At 40.5% G+C, this 15,455-nt stretch overlaps 1 protein-coding gene across 1 annotated transcript; it reads left to right on the forward strand.

Moving 5' to 3' along the window:
- The first annotated feature begins 2,365 nt into the window (after positions 1-2,365).
- Positions 2,366-4,959, forward strand: LOC112303108 (regenerating islet-derived protein 3-gamma-like). The gene is made up of 5 exons (XM_024558600.3): positions 2,366-2,461; positions 3,231-3,349; positions 3,554-3,691; positions 4,309-4,435; positions 4,716-4,959. Exons 1-5 carry the CDS (start codon positions 2,386-2,388, stop codon positions 4,781-4,783), a joined length of 528 nt encoding a protein of 175 aa, XP_024414368.2. The 5' UTR covers positions 2,366-2,385; the 3' UTR covers positions 4,784-4,959.
- The last annotated feature ends 10,496 nt before the right edge of the window (positions 4,960-15,455 follow it).

Here is a 15,455-nt window from a genome sequence, read left to right on the forward strand (position 1 = left end):
AATAATGAGAAAATATATGTTATTATTAATAGGGAACATGTAAGTTAAACTATGACTTTCTATTTGGAAATTTTAAACATACAAAAAAGTTGAGAGAATAGTATGAGTAACACCCTTCTATCTTCTATCTTCCACCTAGATTCAGTAATTGTTATCATTTTAAAACATTTGCTTTGCTTCTCTGTCCTTGGCTCATCATTCTCTCCCTCTCTCTCTCTCTCCACACACTCACAGGCACACTCATTATTTTTGAATAACTTGAAACCAGGTTGCAGGCATCATGACACTTTATCTGTTAATGTTTTACCATTAGATATGAAGGTATAAGCAAATTCTTCATTTAACTATAGTACTATTACCAGAAGAAAGAAAATTTAAAAGTCTGGCATTACAAAATGTCTATCTAAAGTTATATTTCCCAATTGTCCCTCAAATGACTTACTTTATTAAAAAAGACTCAATTAAAATTAACTCACTAGATTAGGTTGCTATATCTCTTTAGGTTCTTTTAATCTAAAATGGTTTCCTTTCTCCATGACATTGAGTTTTCCAGGAATTCAAGCACATATTCCATTCTGGACTTGTGACTGCTGTTATTCATTTGTTCTCAGGTCATTATTTTAATAAGGTTACTTTCCAAAACATCTAAACGATCATATTTGCATAGTGTATTATTTTAAACTTTAATGTTCACTGAACACTCCTTTAGTTGTATCTTTGCATCTACATAGTTTTGTTTCTGTTTTGTAAATAATTCATTCTTTTTCCTTTTTAACAAAAGGGTCTGTTGGATAGACTACTTTTTAGATTGTTTGGGGGGTCCATTGACTTGGATTCTGAGGAAATGAAACAATTATAATCTTCATTTAATGAATCGTGAATCATTGTGAATCCCTACCGTGGTAGACACCTGCAGACAAGCTGGCCTGTAGTAACAGCATGAGAATCAGGGTCTGTAGAAAATCCCAGTACACCTTTTTCCCAGACTGAGCAAACTGAACCTGAACTACATAGTATGTTTCCCATAGTTGCAAAATTGCCAACTCAGAAGTAAATCTGACTGAGGAATTTTTCTCAGGGTCCCGCCATGAACCAGGCAACTCTCCCAGTAAGAAGGTAATAAAAATAATATTTATACACAGCCAAAGGACAGGCTCGCAAGGAAGTTGTTAGCAGTCTAGGGTAGTGAGCAACTGGAGGCAGCAGAGGTCTAACTGATGTGCAATGTGAGGTCACGTCTCCAGGTTTATCCAGTTCCTGCTCTGACCGCTTTGGAGCCCGATTCTTTCCTCCCTTAGCTCTGCGTCAGTTGACTCTCATCATCCTTAGGTTTTCTCTTCCTTCATTGCCTCTTATTCTCCCACAGTATTATCATCATCTACCAGGGAAGCTCCAGCTCCCAGATGACTGGCAAGGCGAGTTTATTCATGTGATTTTCTTTAAATATTGGCTCATCTATTAATTTGTCAGATAATTCTGAGTAAATGATGATTTTCTTTAAAACTAGCTACTATGGTTAAGTGCCAGTGCTGAACCTTCACTGGTACTCCTAGCTTCCACTAGTTCTGTGTCTTCTCCAAACTGTGACACTTGCAATTTTCATACTCACCTCCTCTTGTGATTCACCATTTATTTAGTTTTTTGTGTGTGTAAGATAGAAAGGAATAAATGAGTATGTTTATAGAATGGAGATTTTGAGATATCAACCGTATCAACTATACCAGTAGATGTTCCTTAAAAATTTAATACCACATCGTGCCACAGGCCCCTAACGAGAAAGAGACAGGGGAAAGTGCACACTTCCCCTGGTCCCGGGCAAAGTGCTGGCCTGCCGAGGGGAAAGAAACAGCAGCTGTGGCAGTTCCCAGCCATTGCCAGGAAGAGTCCACTACCCGTGACACGAATCTCCTTGAGTGAATGCCAAGCCCTTTCCCACTATCCTTGTCCTGACTTCACATGCCTGTTACTCATTTCAGGGTTCCACCCTCAAGTCCACTTATAAAAGCCCAGTCTTTTCTACCTTCACCAACCATCAAAAGAGACCCGCAAAACAGGTGAGTGGGAGCTGAGAGAAGATGAGAGCCATGGCAGGGGCTTACCACACACATTTGAGGGGAGGCTACAGGAGGATGCTAGTCTTCAGAGAACATAGGAGCTCTGAGACTCAGCTGAGGCCATCCTGGGAGGTCTCAAGGGTAGTAGAAACTACAGATTTTCCAATTATTTTCAGAATCATAGAAGGTGATAGAGTCACCAAGATCAATTTATTCCCAGGGGACTATGCAAAGGAAAAGACCAGAGGGAGAACAGAGGGCTCTCTGCATGCCCTCTCTCTGACCACACTTCTTTCATGATCTCTGATTGCTTCTTCAAGTCCCAGACACGATGCTGCCTCCCGTGGCCCTCCCCAGCGTGTCCTGGCTGCTGCTCTCCTGCCTGATGCTCCTGTCTCAGGTGCAAGGTGAGAGTTCTCTGCCTCCAGCACTGGGTCACTGTGAATGCTCAGGGCCAAGATGAGGAGGAAGCCTCCTGTGTGACGCATGTGGCAGTGGTGAGGTGCAGCCTGACACAATGAAACTGCCTGCAATTCCTCCATCATCACTCCTTCCTCCAGCATAGCTCATGGTGGGAGGTACCACAGTGGTCCATTACCAATGGAATGAGAGAATTCCATTTTGTCAGTGGGCTGTAATTGGTATTGGCAGGGTGAAGAGAGAAAGCATGAAGAGTCAGTAATGACATAAGTGGAAGAAGAATGATTTGAAAACCTAGTGTGAGAACAGTCAGCTCAGAGTGGGAGAAGTGTTGAACCCTTTTTAAAAAAGATGCATTTATTTTTATACAGAGTGGAAAGGAGAAAGAAAGAGAGGTAGAGAAATATCAATATGTGAGAGAAACATCACTGGGTTGCTTCTTGGCCTGCAACCAGGTCATGTGCCCTGACGGGGAATTGAACCAGCAACCTTTGGTGCACAAGCCACCTCTCAATCCACTGAGCCACACTAGCCAAGGTTGGACGTTTGAGTAAAGGGGAAAAGAATAACAAAAGGAGATGGTCCTCCATTTACTGGGACTTGTTTGCGACCAAGAGATCCAATGGAGAGGGAGTCAGAAGTTTGGTGTTACTTCCCCAAACACTGGCCTCACAGATATCCCCCAAGGTCACTTCCTAACACCCATTTACATTCTCATTTCACTCCATCCCTCTCCTTTATTCCCTTCCACCCCAGGTGAAGATTCCAAGAAGAAACTGCCCTTTCCACGGACCAGCTGTCCCAAAGGCTCCTATACCTTTAGCTCACATTGCTATGCCTTGTTTACGAGTCCAAAATCCTGGATTGATGCAGATGTGAGTAGGTACATTTGCAGTTAGAGGTGATAAGGGAAAGTACATTAGAGATTGGGCAGGGGTCTCCATTCTCCAGAGTTTTGGAGGTAAGAGTGAGCACCTTCATCTTTTACTCATACACCTCTTCTCACCTACCTTAGCCCTGTGCTTTCCCCACTGACATTTCCAGCTCCTCCTCAGTGTCTTCCTTCCTTCCCCACACAGATTGCCTGCCAGAAGCGACCCTCAGGATTCCTTGTGTCTGTGCTCAGTGGAGCGGAGGCATCCTTCCTGGCCTCTCTGGTCAAGAACAATTTGAAATACTCCCCATACGTCTGGATTGGGCTCCATGATCCCACACAGGTGCAGTAACATCTGTCTGTTACTTTTCTAGCTCTTATTGTTACCCAGGCCTACTCACTGTCCCTTGTGTGTTTGCACTAAATAAGATAGAGCCTTGGAGCTCAGAAATCTTAGGATATATTTGGGATAAAGGTAGGCCCTTGAGGCCAAATGATGAGCTGAGTTTTGTGGAGGTTCCTAATCTCCAATTGAAATGATCTCTTTTCAAGTTTTTACACAGCTTATACAGGAACCTTTGTGATTCAGTTCTCTGTGTTTACTGAGTCTATACATAGTGTACTGAGGGAATCCTAAAGGAAGATAAGATGCATTTTCCCTTCTAGAACAGACAGTGTCTCTGAGGTTCAGAGCGTGATCACAGATGTACCAATTATTGCTCAGCCAGTAATGTGTTACTCTGAGTGGTACCATTGGTGTTTGTGATTATTGGCTTTGGGATCTACCAATAGAAGAGAGTTGTTGTAGAGAACATCTCAGAGGAAATCTCTGTGGCAAGATCTGGAATAGCAGACCAAATTCCTAGATGTTGAGATGGAGATCAAGTATCCACCAGAGTGGATTATGCAAAAACTCTCATAGTCATTCACCCTTACCTGGCTCCATTCTCTACTCTCTAGGGCTATGAGCCCAATGCAGGTGGATGGGAGTGGAGTAGTACTGATGTGATGAATTACTTTGCCTGGGAGAGAGACCCTGCCACCATCACAAGCCCCGCCTTCTGTGGGAGCCTGTCACAAAGCTCAGGTAAGAAATGGGAGCTGCATTCTGGCCAGTGTTTCCATTCTCTAATCCCTCACTTCTGGGCCTGAGCTTCAGGGAATCCTCCTGAGCTAGGAAAGACAATATTGGTTTATCTTCTCCCCTCCCCTCTCACCTGTCCTTCCTTTGGGTCTCCTTCCCCTAAAGCGGGACCCTGGTGGAGATGAGGGAGAGGTTTTGAATCCTATGCCAGTGTCTGGGATGCCTCTCTGTTGGGTCACAAGCTCCACTGGCCCCATTCAATTTAGCTCTTCTGCCTCCCCAGGTTATCTGTTATGGAAAGATTATGACTGCAACCAGAAGTTACCTTATATCTGCAAGTTCAAGGGTTAGGTCAAATGGGATTCAGAGTCATGAGTTTCATATGGAGCTCATCCTGGACATGGGAAGAAGTGAGAAGATTCACCCAGGAAGAGAATATTCTTTTTTCCCCTCCTCCCCACCCTCATTTCAGGTTCTTCTCTAAATTAAATAACCTGAATTTTCAAAGAGCAATAATAAAAATGTAGTCTGCAGTTGCCTGTCTTGTGTGCTTCATTGTCATTGACAGACACTGAAGAGGAGGAAATTGGTGGGTAGGAGGCTTTGTGAGTCTTATCTCTGCCCAGTTTCACCCAGCCCCTGTGAAAATGACTAACTGTACATCCTACATTTGGGATGAAGTGTGTTGGCCCTGCTCATGTAGTATTCAGGTTACGTATGAAGACATTGCTCTCCCACGACTCTACTGCTTATACATCCCCAACGGCCGGGTGGTATTACTAAACCAGCCCTAGTACTACCTGAACTTATTAGATGAAGCAACTGGTTTTATTTTTTTTAATTTCTTTATAAATTAAAAATTCTGATCTCTCATGAAAGTACAATAACAATGAATGAATACAAATTTTGGATAAAACACTTAAAATACATACCTAATTGTTTTGCTATTGGTTTCCCAGATATAAAAATAATCTGTCAAGTTGCTATGAAACTTTCCGATATCTTTTAGTGTCTGTACTTGCCATACCATGGTTGGCTGGTGAGCTTAGACTGGGAGCATTGGTTCGCTGAACTTTGTGTTGCTTTGTCCCAGGAGGCCACTTGTGAATGGATCCGAGCCCTCCATTGCTGGTCCTTAAAACATTCTGGCTTCGATTAGGTTGCAATTGGGAGGACTCCAATGTCCAGCAGGATTTCTACTGGTAATTTTTGAATGGAAAATAAATAAAACATAAAATATAATACTATTGATTATAAACTATTACAAAAATTAACTTTTTCAAAAAGATTAATAATTTCTTGAAAAAAATGTCTTTTACCTGATTGGAAGCAAGCCCCAGACTTTTTACATATTTGTATATTTCAAGACCACTTTCTGCTTTCCACATTATCACTGCCTCTCCCTAACGACATGTTTCTACTGTGGAAAAAAAATATGCCTAGACAGTTCCCTGATACAGAAAAGAAATTATCATATGAGACACTGACAAAATTATTCATATGGGCCACGATCACTACAACATTATCATATAAAGTATTCTTTCTCAAATAAATAGAGAGATAAATGTCAGAGTCATTTTCATTGGTGTTTGGTAAATCTCTTTTACTTTTTCTAAGATAGACTGCCTTGACTGAAAACCCATTTAGCATTTTAGGTGGAAACACTTTTGCATCAGTTTAAATGAATTCTGGTTGCTCGATATCAGGGGTCTTAATTTTCTGCCCTGGTTAATGTCATAAAATGGGTTGGAAGTGTTCACGGTGATTGTGCTTGTGCCAGTTCTTATTTGATTTTGAGTTCTCCCTTTAATGACAGGTAAGCCTCCACAACTGTGGGGCCAGATTCTGTTCTTCCAGGTGGAGGGCCACTGTGTAAGACCAGACATTGGCATTTACAAATAAGAAAGATCCCAACATAATTTGGCTTTTGGAAGCAAAGGTACTTCCTAGACCACACAACAAAACAACATAACAGTAAGGTAGGCTTCCAGCTCAGTTCACCCAGGGCTCAGGTGTCTTTCTCTGGTGTGCTCTTGTCGGAGCTCTCTGTCATCTCTATGCTTTCTCCCTCTGCTGGTTTCCTTTCACAACTCAAGATGGTTGCTAGCAGCCTCTGGGGCTACTGACTCCTCATCAATGTCAGAAGGAAAATCCTGAACTTTACTTTTTTTAGACAAACCTGAGCAGATCACAACAGCCAGGAGAATGTCATGGGCTGCTGTTTGAAGCCTGAATCACTGACATCTTTGGGCCTTGGAGAAAAGAGGGCATACCACCCTGTTTCAATCACACGAACTACAAACTGTCTAAGATCTTGGAGTGTGATCATTATTTGCCAAACCTCAGGAAGGTTTGTTCTCAGAAGGACAGAGGGGCAGGTTTTTCTTAGTGGAACATCTGGGTGTTATTAGGAAAGACAGTAATGAAACTGGGTAGCTACCCAGGGAAAATCACCACAGACATTCAGACAGGGATCTAGAAATGCAGTAGTCCCCCCTTAACCACAGGGGATACGTTCCAGGTCTCCCAGTTGATGCCTGAAAGTGTAGATAGTACCAAACCCTATGTATACATACCTACAATAAAGTTTAATTTATAAATTAGGCATAGTAAGAGACTAACAACAATAACATAATAAAATATAACAATTATAAAAATATACTGTATAAAAGTTATGTAAATGTGACATTAAGTACAGTAAGAGATATTTTAGCACAGGCTCTGAGATATGGAGAAGGTGGATCTGATAACCCAAATGGCTACTAAGTGACTCACGGGTGGGTAGAGTATATAGTATGGATGCGCTGGAGAAAGGCATCTTCCCATTCTGGGCTGGATGCTGCGGGATGGCATGAGATTTCATCACGATACTCAGCATGGTGTTCAATTTAAATTTTATGAATTGTTTATTTCTAGAATTTTTTATTTAATATTTCCAGACTGTGGTTGACCATGGGTAACTGAAACCTTAGAAACTGTGAATAAGGAAGCGGGGGGGTAATTACTGTAGGTAAAACTGGGCATCATAATTAATTGGGACTAAAGGATGTGAAAAATGATGTAAGCCTTCTCTGTCTGTCTCTCTCTCGCTCTTGCTCTTGCTCTTGCTTGGAAATAAGCAACTGCCATATTACTATCATTGAAAGAATAAAATATAGGCCTGTATAGAGAGGATTTTAAATCATGAGCATTTTAAATCATTTATTCAAAAGAATAGTTATTTCTACATTTTCTAAAATTAAAAATAACAGAAACATTCAACAAACCAGATAAGTTTAACAAATCAAGTTACAGATATTGAATTGAATATTAACCAGTATAAATTACATGGCAATGTTTCATATGTATGAAATTATGAAATGTACATGTGGGAGTTGGAGGCAGTGAAGGGTCTCCTTTCTAATTCCCTGACTCACTGTCCAGCTTGAGTGATTTTGTCAGAGTAAATGGGGAAGTTTTGTCGTATCAGGACCTGAGAGAGGGGCAGAGCCCAAATCAAAGCCTAGCAGGTGGGCAGAGCAAGTGGGACACTGAGAGAGAACACAGGAGCTGTGAGCCCAGGGAGACACCCAGTGTGGGAACAGGCTGTTCCATGCACAGGCTGACATGGCTCTACGTAAGCACGCCCCGCCATCAGTACCGCTTTCCTCTAGGCAAAGGTGCAGTTTTATGATTTTGTAGTTACTCCCAGGTGCCCAGTTCCTATGTCCCTGAGAAGCGAGGGCGGGGGGAAAAAAGATCTTTTAATAGAGGTAGTGGCCCAGATTGAGATGAAGGGAATCATGCCTGGGAATAATGAAAAGATTCGTGGAAGAGAGAAGCAGAATAGAGTAGTCAGACATTTGTTCTACTGAAAGCCATTTCATTTCCGGATTTTTTCTTTTCCCCCAAACTCATGCAAATGACCAGTATTTAGCTACGTAGAATCTGATGATACCAGATGAGGATGACAAAAAAACAAATGATAATTATTCTGGTAGAATCCAACTCTAAGTGTTCCCTGAAAATCTGACATCAGTGTAAAAAGTCTACCTGTGACCTTATTCTAAATTTTTAAATATACGATAAAGTACATGTCCATTCCAACCTCACAACCAACTCTCCAAAACACATAAACGTCCATCTATAAGAAGGAAACTATCATGCGCAAATGGAAATTTATTAAAAACTTGACTTCCTGACTGGCAGTTTGAGTTTGTTAAAACCTTTTTTTAAAACAAAAGTGTGTAAGCTCCCATGACCCAATAATGTCTCTCTTTGCACTAGCAATATCTGGCCCCTTTGTTGACACTTAGTATTCTTTTAAAAGAACACATAATTCTGACGATTTATCAATAGTGCTTGCAATGTATCTTGAGACAGCTCACTTGTAATTTTACTAAAAGATTTGTGGGGAGGTTTGGAAATGCATGTATAAATTTTCTTATATACAGTTTGGCTGAAGAAATTTGCACTGAAAGACATACATATACTGTGGTGTTTGGTGAATTAAAAATCAAGGAAATGTTAACCAGAGATGCTGCCTGCAGAATATGCCTGTAATATGTTAAGTGCTAGAATTTATCATGGGTATGACAAATGAGTATCATAGTCGTATAATGCTTTGTGTGCATTTATTCTTCAGTTCCATCCATTCAAAGATTTTCAAATGCTCAGTATCTCTCTGATGCCAGCTTCCCACAGACCCTTACCCAGATTCTTAAACCCCCACAAATCATATTTTTCTAAAAATCTTTTACTCTCACATGGAAAAAAAAATCCCTCTTGTTTTATTGAGGAAAAAAAAAGAATGTTCAGAGAAAATTTAAGAAACTATTCTCCGTATGGTCTTGAAGTCTGGCCACTTCTTACAAGCAGAGACACCGAGCTTTTAAAAAGGGAAATGCGATCTCCCTCCAAAGCAAAGGGCAGGCTTATTTACAGTTTTGGAACTAGAGATAGAGTTTTCCTCCAGAGTGAAGGACAACAGGCCTGCTTATTCTCTAACACAGTAAAGACATAGGTTTGCTTAAAACCCATTATAAAGATTCAGGTTTCCTGATTTCCTACACCATAACTATAGGACATAGGCCTTTGATATAGCATCCCCACTGCATATGAAAGCACCTGTGTGGTCTATCTATGCCCCTTCATGGAACGTAGGAGTAGAGACAGACAGTTCGGGGCTGAGGTCCTGTGCAAGTGGAGGCTGGTTGGAGCAGTAGAGAAAAAGGGTGACATGGGCAAGTACATTCCAAGGCATAGTGAAAATTTCTCAGGGTTCAAGTTCTTTAGGTGCTTTCACATAAGAATAGGGAAATTATGTTCATTATACAAGGTTGAGAGAGGTCCATCTCAGGGAAGCATGAATGGCAGAAAATGTCAGGCTATGTGGAATTCTAATGACCCCCACTGACCTCGATCTTCTATCCTCCCTTGAGCATAAATAAAGCTTGTAGACACAGTGAAATATCAACCCCTAAATTATGTGATGTTATATGGCAAAAGGGATTCTTGAAGATGTGATTAAGGTCATTATCAGTTGACTGTGAGTCAATAAAAAGGGAGATTGCTGGGACATTACTGAAGTGGGCCCATGTCACCACATAAACCATTTAAAAGCAGTTTTCTCTGATTGGCAACATAAAGGGAAGTCAAGAAATTCAAAGCACCAAAAGGATTCATTGTGCCATTGCCACATTACAAGGTGAAGGTGGCCTCATGCCAGGGCAGGCAGCCAAGAGTGGCACCTCAGCTGAGAACCAGCAAGAAGAAGGGGACCTTGGTCCTACAATTGCAAGGAACCGAATTTTGCCAAAGGCATCAGTGAGTGGGAGTTGTTTTACACAGCAAAAGGAAACCAGTACAATGAGTCTCCATCAGAGGAAATATGTGGGGCTGAGGCTGGAGTCCCTCTTGAGTCACAACGACCTTCTCTGAGAATCAAAGGTCCTGTGCCTCTTAGATTGTAATGAACAGATCTTAACTTATTGTTGGTGTACCCTAAGCCTCTGTGAGGCCGTGCTTAAGGAAAATATTATTATAAGAGGGGATTTTCAAGTTTGGCCCTGTTGTAATCTCTGACTAGAAAAATAACAAGAGAGGACCCAAATAAATAAAACCAGGTATAAAAGAGGGGGAGTAGCAACTGATGCTTAGGAAATACAATAAATTATAGCAAAATATTACAAACAACTGTATGTCAACAAATTGGACAATCAGGAAGAAATGGATAAATTCCTAGAAACATATAATCTTCCAAAACTGAATCAGGAAAAGTCAGTCTTCTCTCTATTCAGAGAATCTGAATAGAGAGATTACGACTAGTGATGTGGAGGCAGTAATAAAAAACTCTCCCAAACCAGAAGTCCTGTACTGAATGGGTTCACAGATAAATTTTACCAAAAATTCAAAGAAGAAATAACACCTCTCCTTCTCAAATGTTTCCAAACAATTCAAGGGGAGGGATGACTCCCAATCTCATTTTATGAGGCCAGGATTATCCTAATTCCAAAACCATATAAAGATACTACAAAGAAAGTAAATTATAGGCCAATATCCCTGGTGAACATAGATGCTAAAATCCTCAACAAAATATTAGCCTGCTGGGTCCAGCAATATATGAAAAACATCAGACACCATGATCAAATGGGATTTATCCTGGGGATGCAAGGTTGGTAGAATAATTGCAAATCAAAAAACGTGATACATCAAATAAACAAAATGATAAATAAAAACCATATGGTCATATCGATAGATGCAGAAAAAATATTTGATAAATTTCAACAATCATTTATGATAAAAACTCTCAGAAAAATGAGAATACAGGGAATATATCTCAATATCACAAGACCATATATGACAGACCCCTAGCCAACATCATACTCAGTGAGAAAAAACTAGAATCATTTCCCTGACAAGACTGAGAGGTGCATTTTCACCATTCTTATTCAACATATTACTGGAAGTCCTAACAATAATCAGACAAGAAGAAGAAATAGAAGGCTTCTGGATTGGAAAGGAAGAAGTAAAACTGTCTATTTGCAGATGGCATGATACTGTATGTAGAGAACTCTCAAGATTCTACAAAAAAAATCCCTGAATTTATGATAAATAAATTCAGTAAAGTAGCAGGATACAAAATATATATCCAGAAATCTGGTGCATCTTTATACTCAATGATGAACCCCACAAAGGGAATTTAAGAAAGCAATCTCATTCATAGTTGCTTCAAAAAAAAAAAAAAACAACCTAGGAATGAATTTAAGCAAGGGTATAAAATGACTATACGCAGAACATTATAAGACATTGAAGAAGGAAATTAAAGAAGACACAAATAAGTGGAAGCATATACCATGTTCATGGATGGGAAGAATTAACATAATTAAAATATCCATACTACCTTAAGGAATCTACAGATTCATCACAATTCCTATCAAGATACCAATGGTGTATTTCACAGGACTAGAACAAATATTCCAAAAAATTATATGAAACCACAAAAGACCCTGAATGGCAATAGCAATCTTACGAAAGAAGAACAAAGTTGGAGAAGTCATGCTACCTGATATCAAACTATACTACAAGGGCAAGGTAATCAAAACAACATTGTATTGGCACCAAAACAGACATATAGATTAATAGAACAGAAGAAAAAAGCCCAGGAATAAACCTACACCCTTTTAGTCAATTAGCACTTGACAAAGGAGACAAGAACATACAATTGTGTAAAGATAGTGTATACAATAAAAGGTGTTGAGAAAATTGGACAGAAACGTGCAAAAAATAAAACTAGACCACCTTCTTGCACCATATACTAGAATGAATTCAAAATGGATTAAATATTTAAATGTTAGACTGGAAACCATAAAAATCCTAGAAGAAGACATAGGCAGTAAAATCACAAACATTTTTTGTAGTAGTATTTTTTCTAATATGTCTCCTTGGGCAAGGGAAACCAAAGAAAAAATAAACAAATGGAATTATATCAGACTAGAGAGTTTTTGGACACAAAAGAACCATTAACAAAATGAAAAGACAACCCACCTAATGGGAGAACATATTTGCCACTACATATGATGATATAACATCCCAAATTTATAAAGAGTAAATTCAACACCAACCACCCTCCTCCCGCCATAAACAATCCAATTAAAATATGGGCAAAGAACTGAATAAATTCTTTTGAAAAGAGGACATACAGATAGCCAATAGATATTTTAAAGATGATCAATGCCACTAATCATCAGAGAAAGGTGAATTAAACCACAATGAGGTATCACTTCACACCTGTCAGAATGGCTATCATCAAAAAGTCAACAAACAATAGGTGTTGGCAAGGTTGTGGAGAAAGGAAAACCCTTGTGCACTCTTATTGGGAATACAGATTTGTGCAGTCACTGTGGAAGGCAGTTTGGAGTTACTTCAAAAAAAATGGAACTGCCTTATGACCTAGCAATTTCACTTCTGGGGCTTTATCTGAAGAAATGTGAAACACTAATCTGCGAGAATATATGTACCCTTATGTTCATTGCAGCATTATTTACAATAGCCAAGATTTGGAAGCAAGCCAAGTGTCCATCAGTAAATGAATGGATAAAAATGCTGTGGTACATTTATACAATGGAATACTACTTGGGCATAAAAAGGAGTAAGTCTTACCCTTTGTGACAGCACGGATGGACCTGGAAAGTATTATACTAAGGGAAGTAAGTCAGTCAGAGAAGGTCCAGTACTGTATGATTCCACTCATAAGTGAAATCGAATGAGCAAAATGAACTAACGTGCAAAATGCAGACAGACTCAGACAGCAGGCTGACCACTGTTGAGGCATGGACCATGGTTGGCGGGCGGAAGGATTGAACAAAAAATACGGAAAGAGAAAGAAAGAAATTGACATGGATGACAGTGTGGTGATTACTGGGGGAGGGGGTGTGGGGGGAGGTAGAAGAGGGTGAGGGCATACAAATGGTGATGGAAGGAGACTAGACTTGCAATGGTGAACACACAATACAATATACAGATGATGTGTTGTAGAATTGTGCACCTGACACCTGTATGATTTTGTTAACCAGTGTCACCTCATTAACCAGTGTCACCTCAATAGATTCAATAAAAAGTGAACATATCTTAAAAAAGTAAAATAAGGAAAACACCAATCTACGTTGACAAGAGCCAATAGAAAACTTCACCAGATGGCAGGAGCAGAGAGCAGGCCAGCTGGGTCCCATCAGGGAGACGCGTAGGAGACACCAGGAGGTGTTTTACACAGGATGCAGTGTGCTCTTGATTGGTCTTAATGTGTGCTCAATAGAGGAAGAGCAGCATGGGCTTCCCGCTGCTTGGGAGATAATCGAAGTTCAAATAAAGAGCGGTTTCGCATTACAGTTATATCAGGGTGATACATACAGACAGAGGACAAGTCAGAAAACTGATGGAACAACAGGGATCTACAAGTAGGGGATGGTCAGAGACAGAAAAAGAACCACGTGAGTTTGAATGAAGAAAAATCAGAAAAAGAAAAGGAGACTAAAAGAAAAAAGAGTTGAATTTTAGTCCCCTTCTTCTTCCACAGTGTGATGCTGGACAAGTCAGTTATGTGAATTCAAGCTGCTTTGCCTGTCGTCCACGCAGAGTTGATCCACATGTTGTGTCTCTGCCTCCCTGTGTCTGTGTCCCACAGATTGTCACACTATAGGTTCACATACTCTCTATCCACCTCCTGCTGCCCCGCCCCTCCCCCACCGTCACTCTTCCAGGAAGGTCTGTCTCTGTTCCCTCCTGAGCTGCTCAGAGACATGGGAACCAGGCATCTGATTGCTTCTGGGGAAGGGCTGCCCTCCTATGACTTGGAGAGTTTGCCAAACTGTTTGCGGGAAGGGGACCTCATCTGTGACAATTCCCAGTGTGCACTAGGAGGAGGTTACTCCTGATGTCAGTTTTCTTGTGTCAGTATCCTCTGAGCTCCTGCCCTTGGCCTCCACTTGTAAGTCAAGTTCAAGGCTTTAACGAGGAGAAATATAGAGAAAAAATAATAAGGAAAAACTTTGGGCAAAGTATCCACATTGCAACTCTTATATGATTTGGAAAAGGTCAGCCTGAGTGCCTAAGTGCTCAGTTAACTACATTTTCTGATGCTGCCTTCATACAAGAATTGGGGTCTCCTTGTCAGTCCTGTCCTTTTGGCAGGACAATTAATTTATAGTGTAGATAGGTGTATTACTTACTGCAAACAGTTGTATTTGTTACAGAGAAACCTGTTTTGCTGGGAAACCTAAAAAACTAGTGAATCTTTGAGTGACCCAAAGCAGTGTAGTAGCTTAATATGATGGACATGAACTGTGAAGTCACACAGCCCTGGGTTTGCCATCAGGCTCTGCCACGTTGTTGCAGCTGTGTATCCTCTTTCAGTCTCTGCTTTCTCACCTGCTGAGTGCAGATCATCTGCTTCTCACGTGCTCTCTTTGAGGAGGAAATGAAATGACATGTGTGATGTGACCAGCATCCTGCCTGCCCAGAGGAGGGGCTAGAGAAAGGGTAGCTCTTGGTATGATTTGTAGTGGTACATCCTTTAATGCAGAAACATTGTATTGAAAAACTTGAGAAGGGAATCAGCTGTGGTCACTTCCTTCTTTGAAGCTCTGCGTGTGTCCAACTGTGGGCCGCAGTAGTGGATTGATGGGTTGAGGCAAGTAGTCACATCCCCCACAGACACATTTTTAAAAAATTATTTTGAACAACAACAAAACTTCTGGGAGCTGTTGAATTCATAGTGAACCAATGGTAGCACTATTATGTTAATATTAGACTATTCTTTTTGAATTGTAATGACATGTGTAGGTTCTGTTCAGAGGAAGTCTTCACTATAATTGACTAGGTATCGGCTGGGAAGCTGACAAACAAACAGAGGGAGACCTCAGTGAAGGTCATACTTTTTCTTTTTCAACCAGACTCTAACCGTATCTGTGACCTTCATAGGATATACTGGGGGTAGAAAAAGGTCAGCAGTTAAAGGTGGATTTACAGAATTTTAGGTAGAAACAGT

The sequence above is a fragment of the Desmodus rotundus genome, chromosome 5 (assembly GCF_022682495.2).
Source record: "Desmodus rotundus isolate HL8 chromosome 5, HLdesRot8A.1, whole genome shotgun sequence".
NCBI lineage: Eukaryota > Metazoa > Chordata > Mammalia > Chiroptera > Phyllostomidae > Desmodus > Desmodus rotundus.

Coding starts and splice junctions, on each gene's coding strand:
- LOC112303108 (XM_024558600.3), top strand. CDS start 2,386: ATGCTGCCTCCCGTGGCCCTCCCCAGCGTGTCCTGGCTGCTGCTCTCC. Junction 2,462..3,230: donor GCTCCTGTCTCAGGTGCAAG/GTGAGAGTTCTC, acceptor CTTCCACCCCAG/GTGAAGATTCCAAGAAGAAA. Junction 3,350..3,553: donor AATCCTGGATTGATGCAGAT/GTGAGTAGGTAC, acceptor TTCCCCACACAG/ATTGCCTGCCAGAAGCGACC.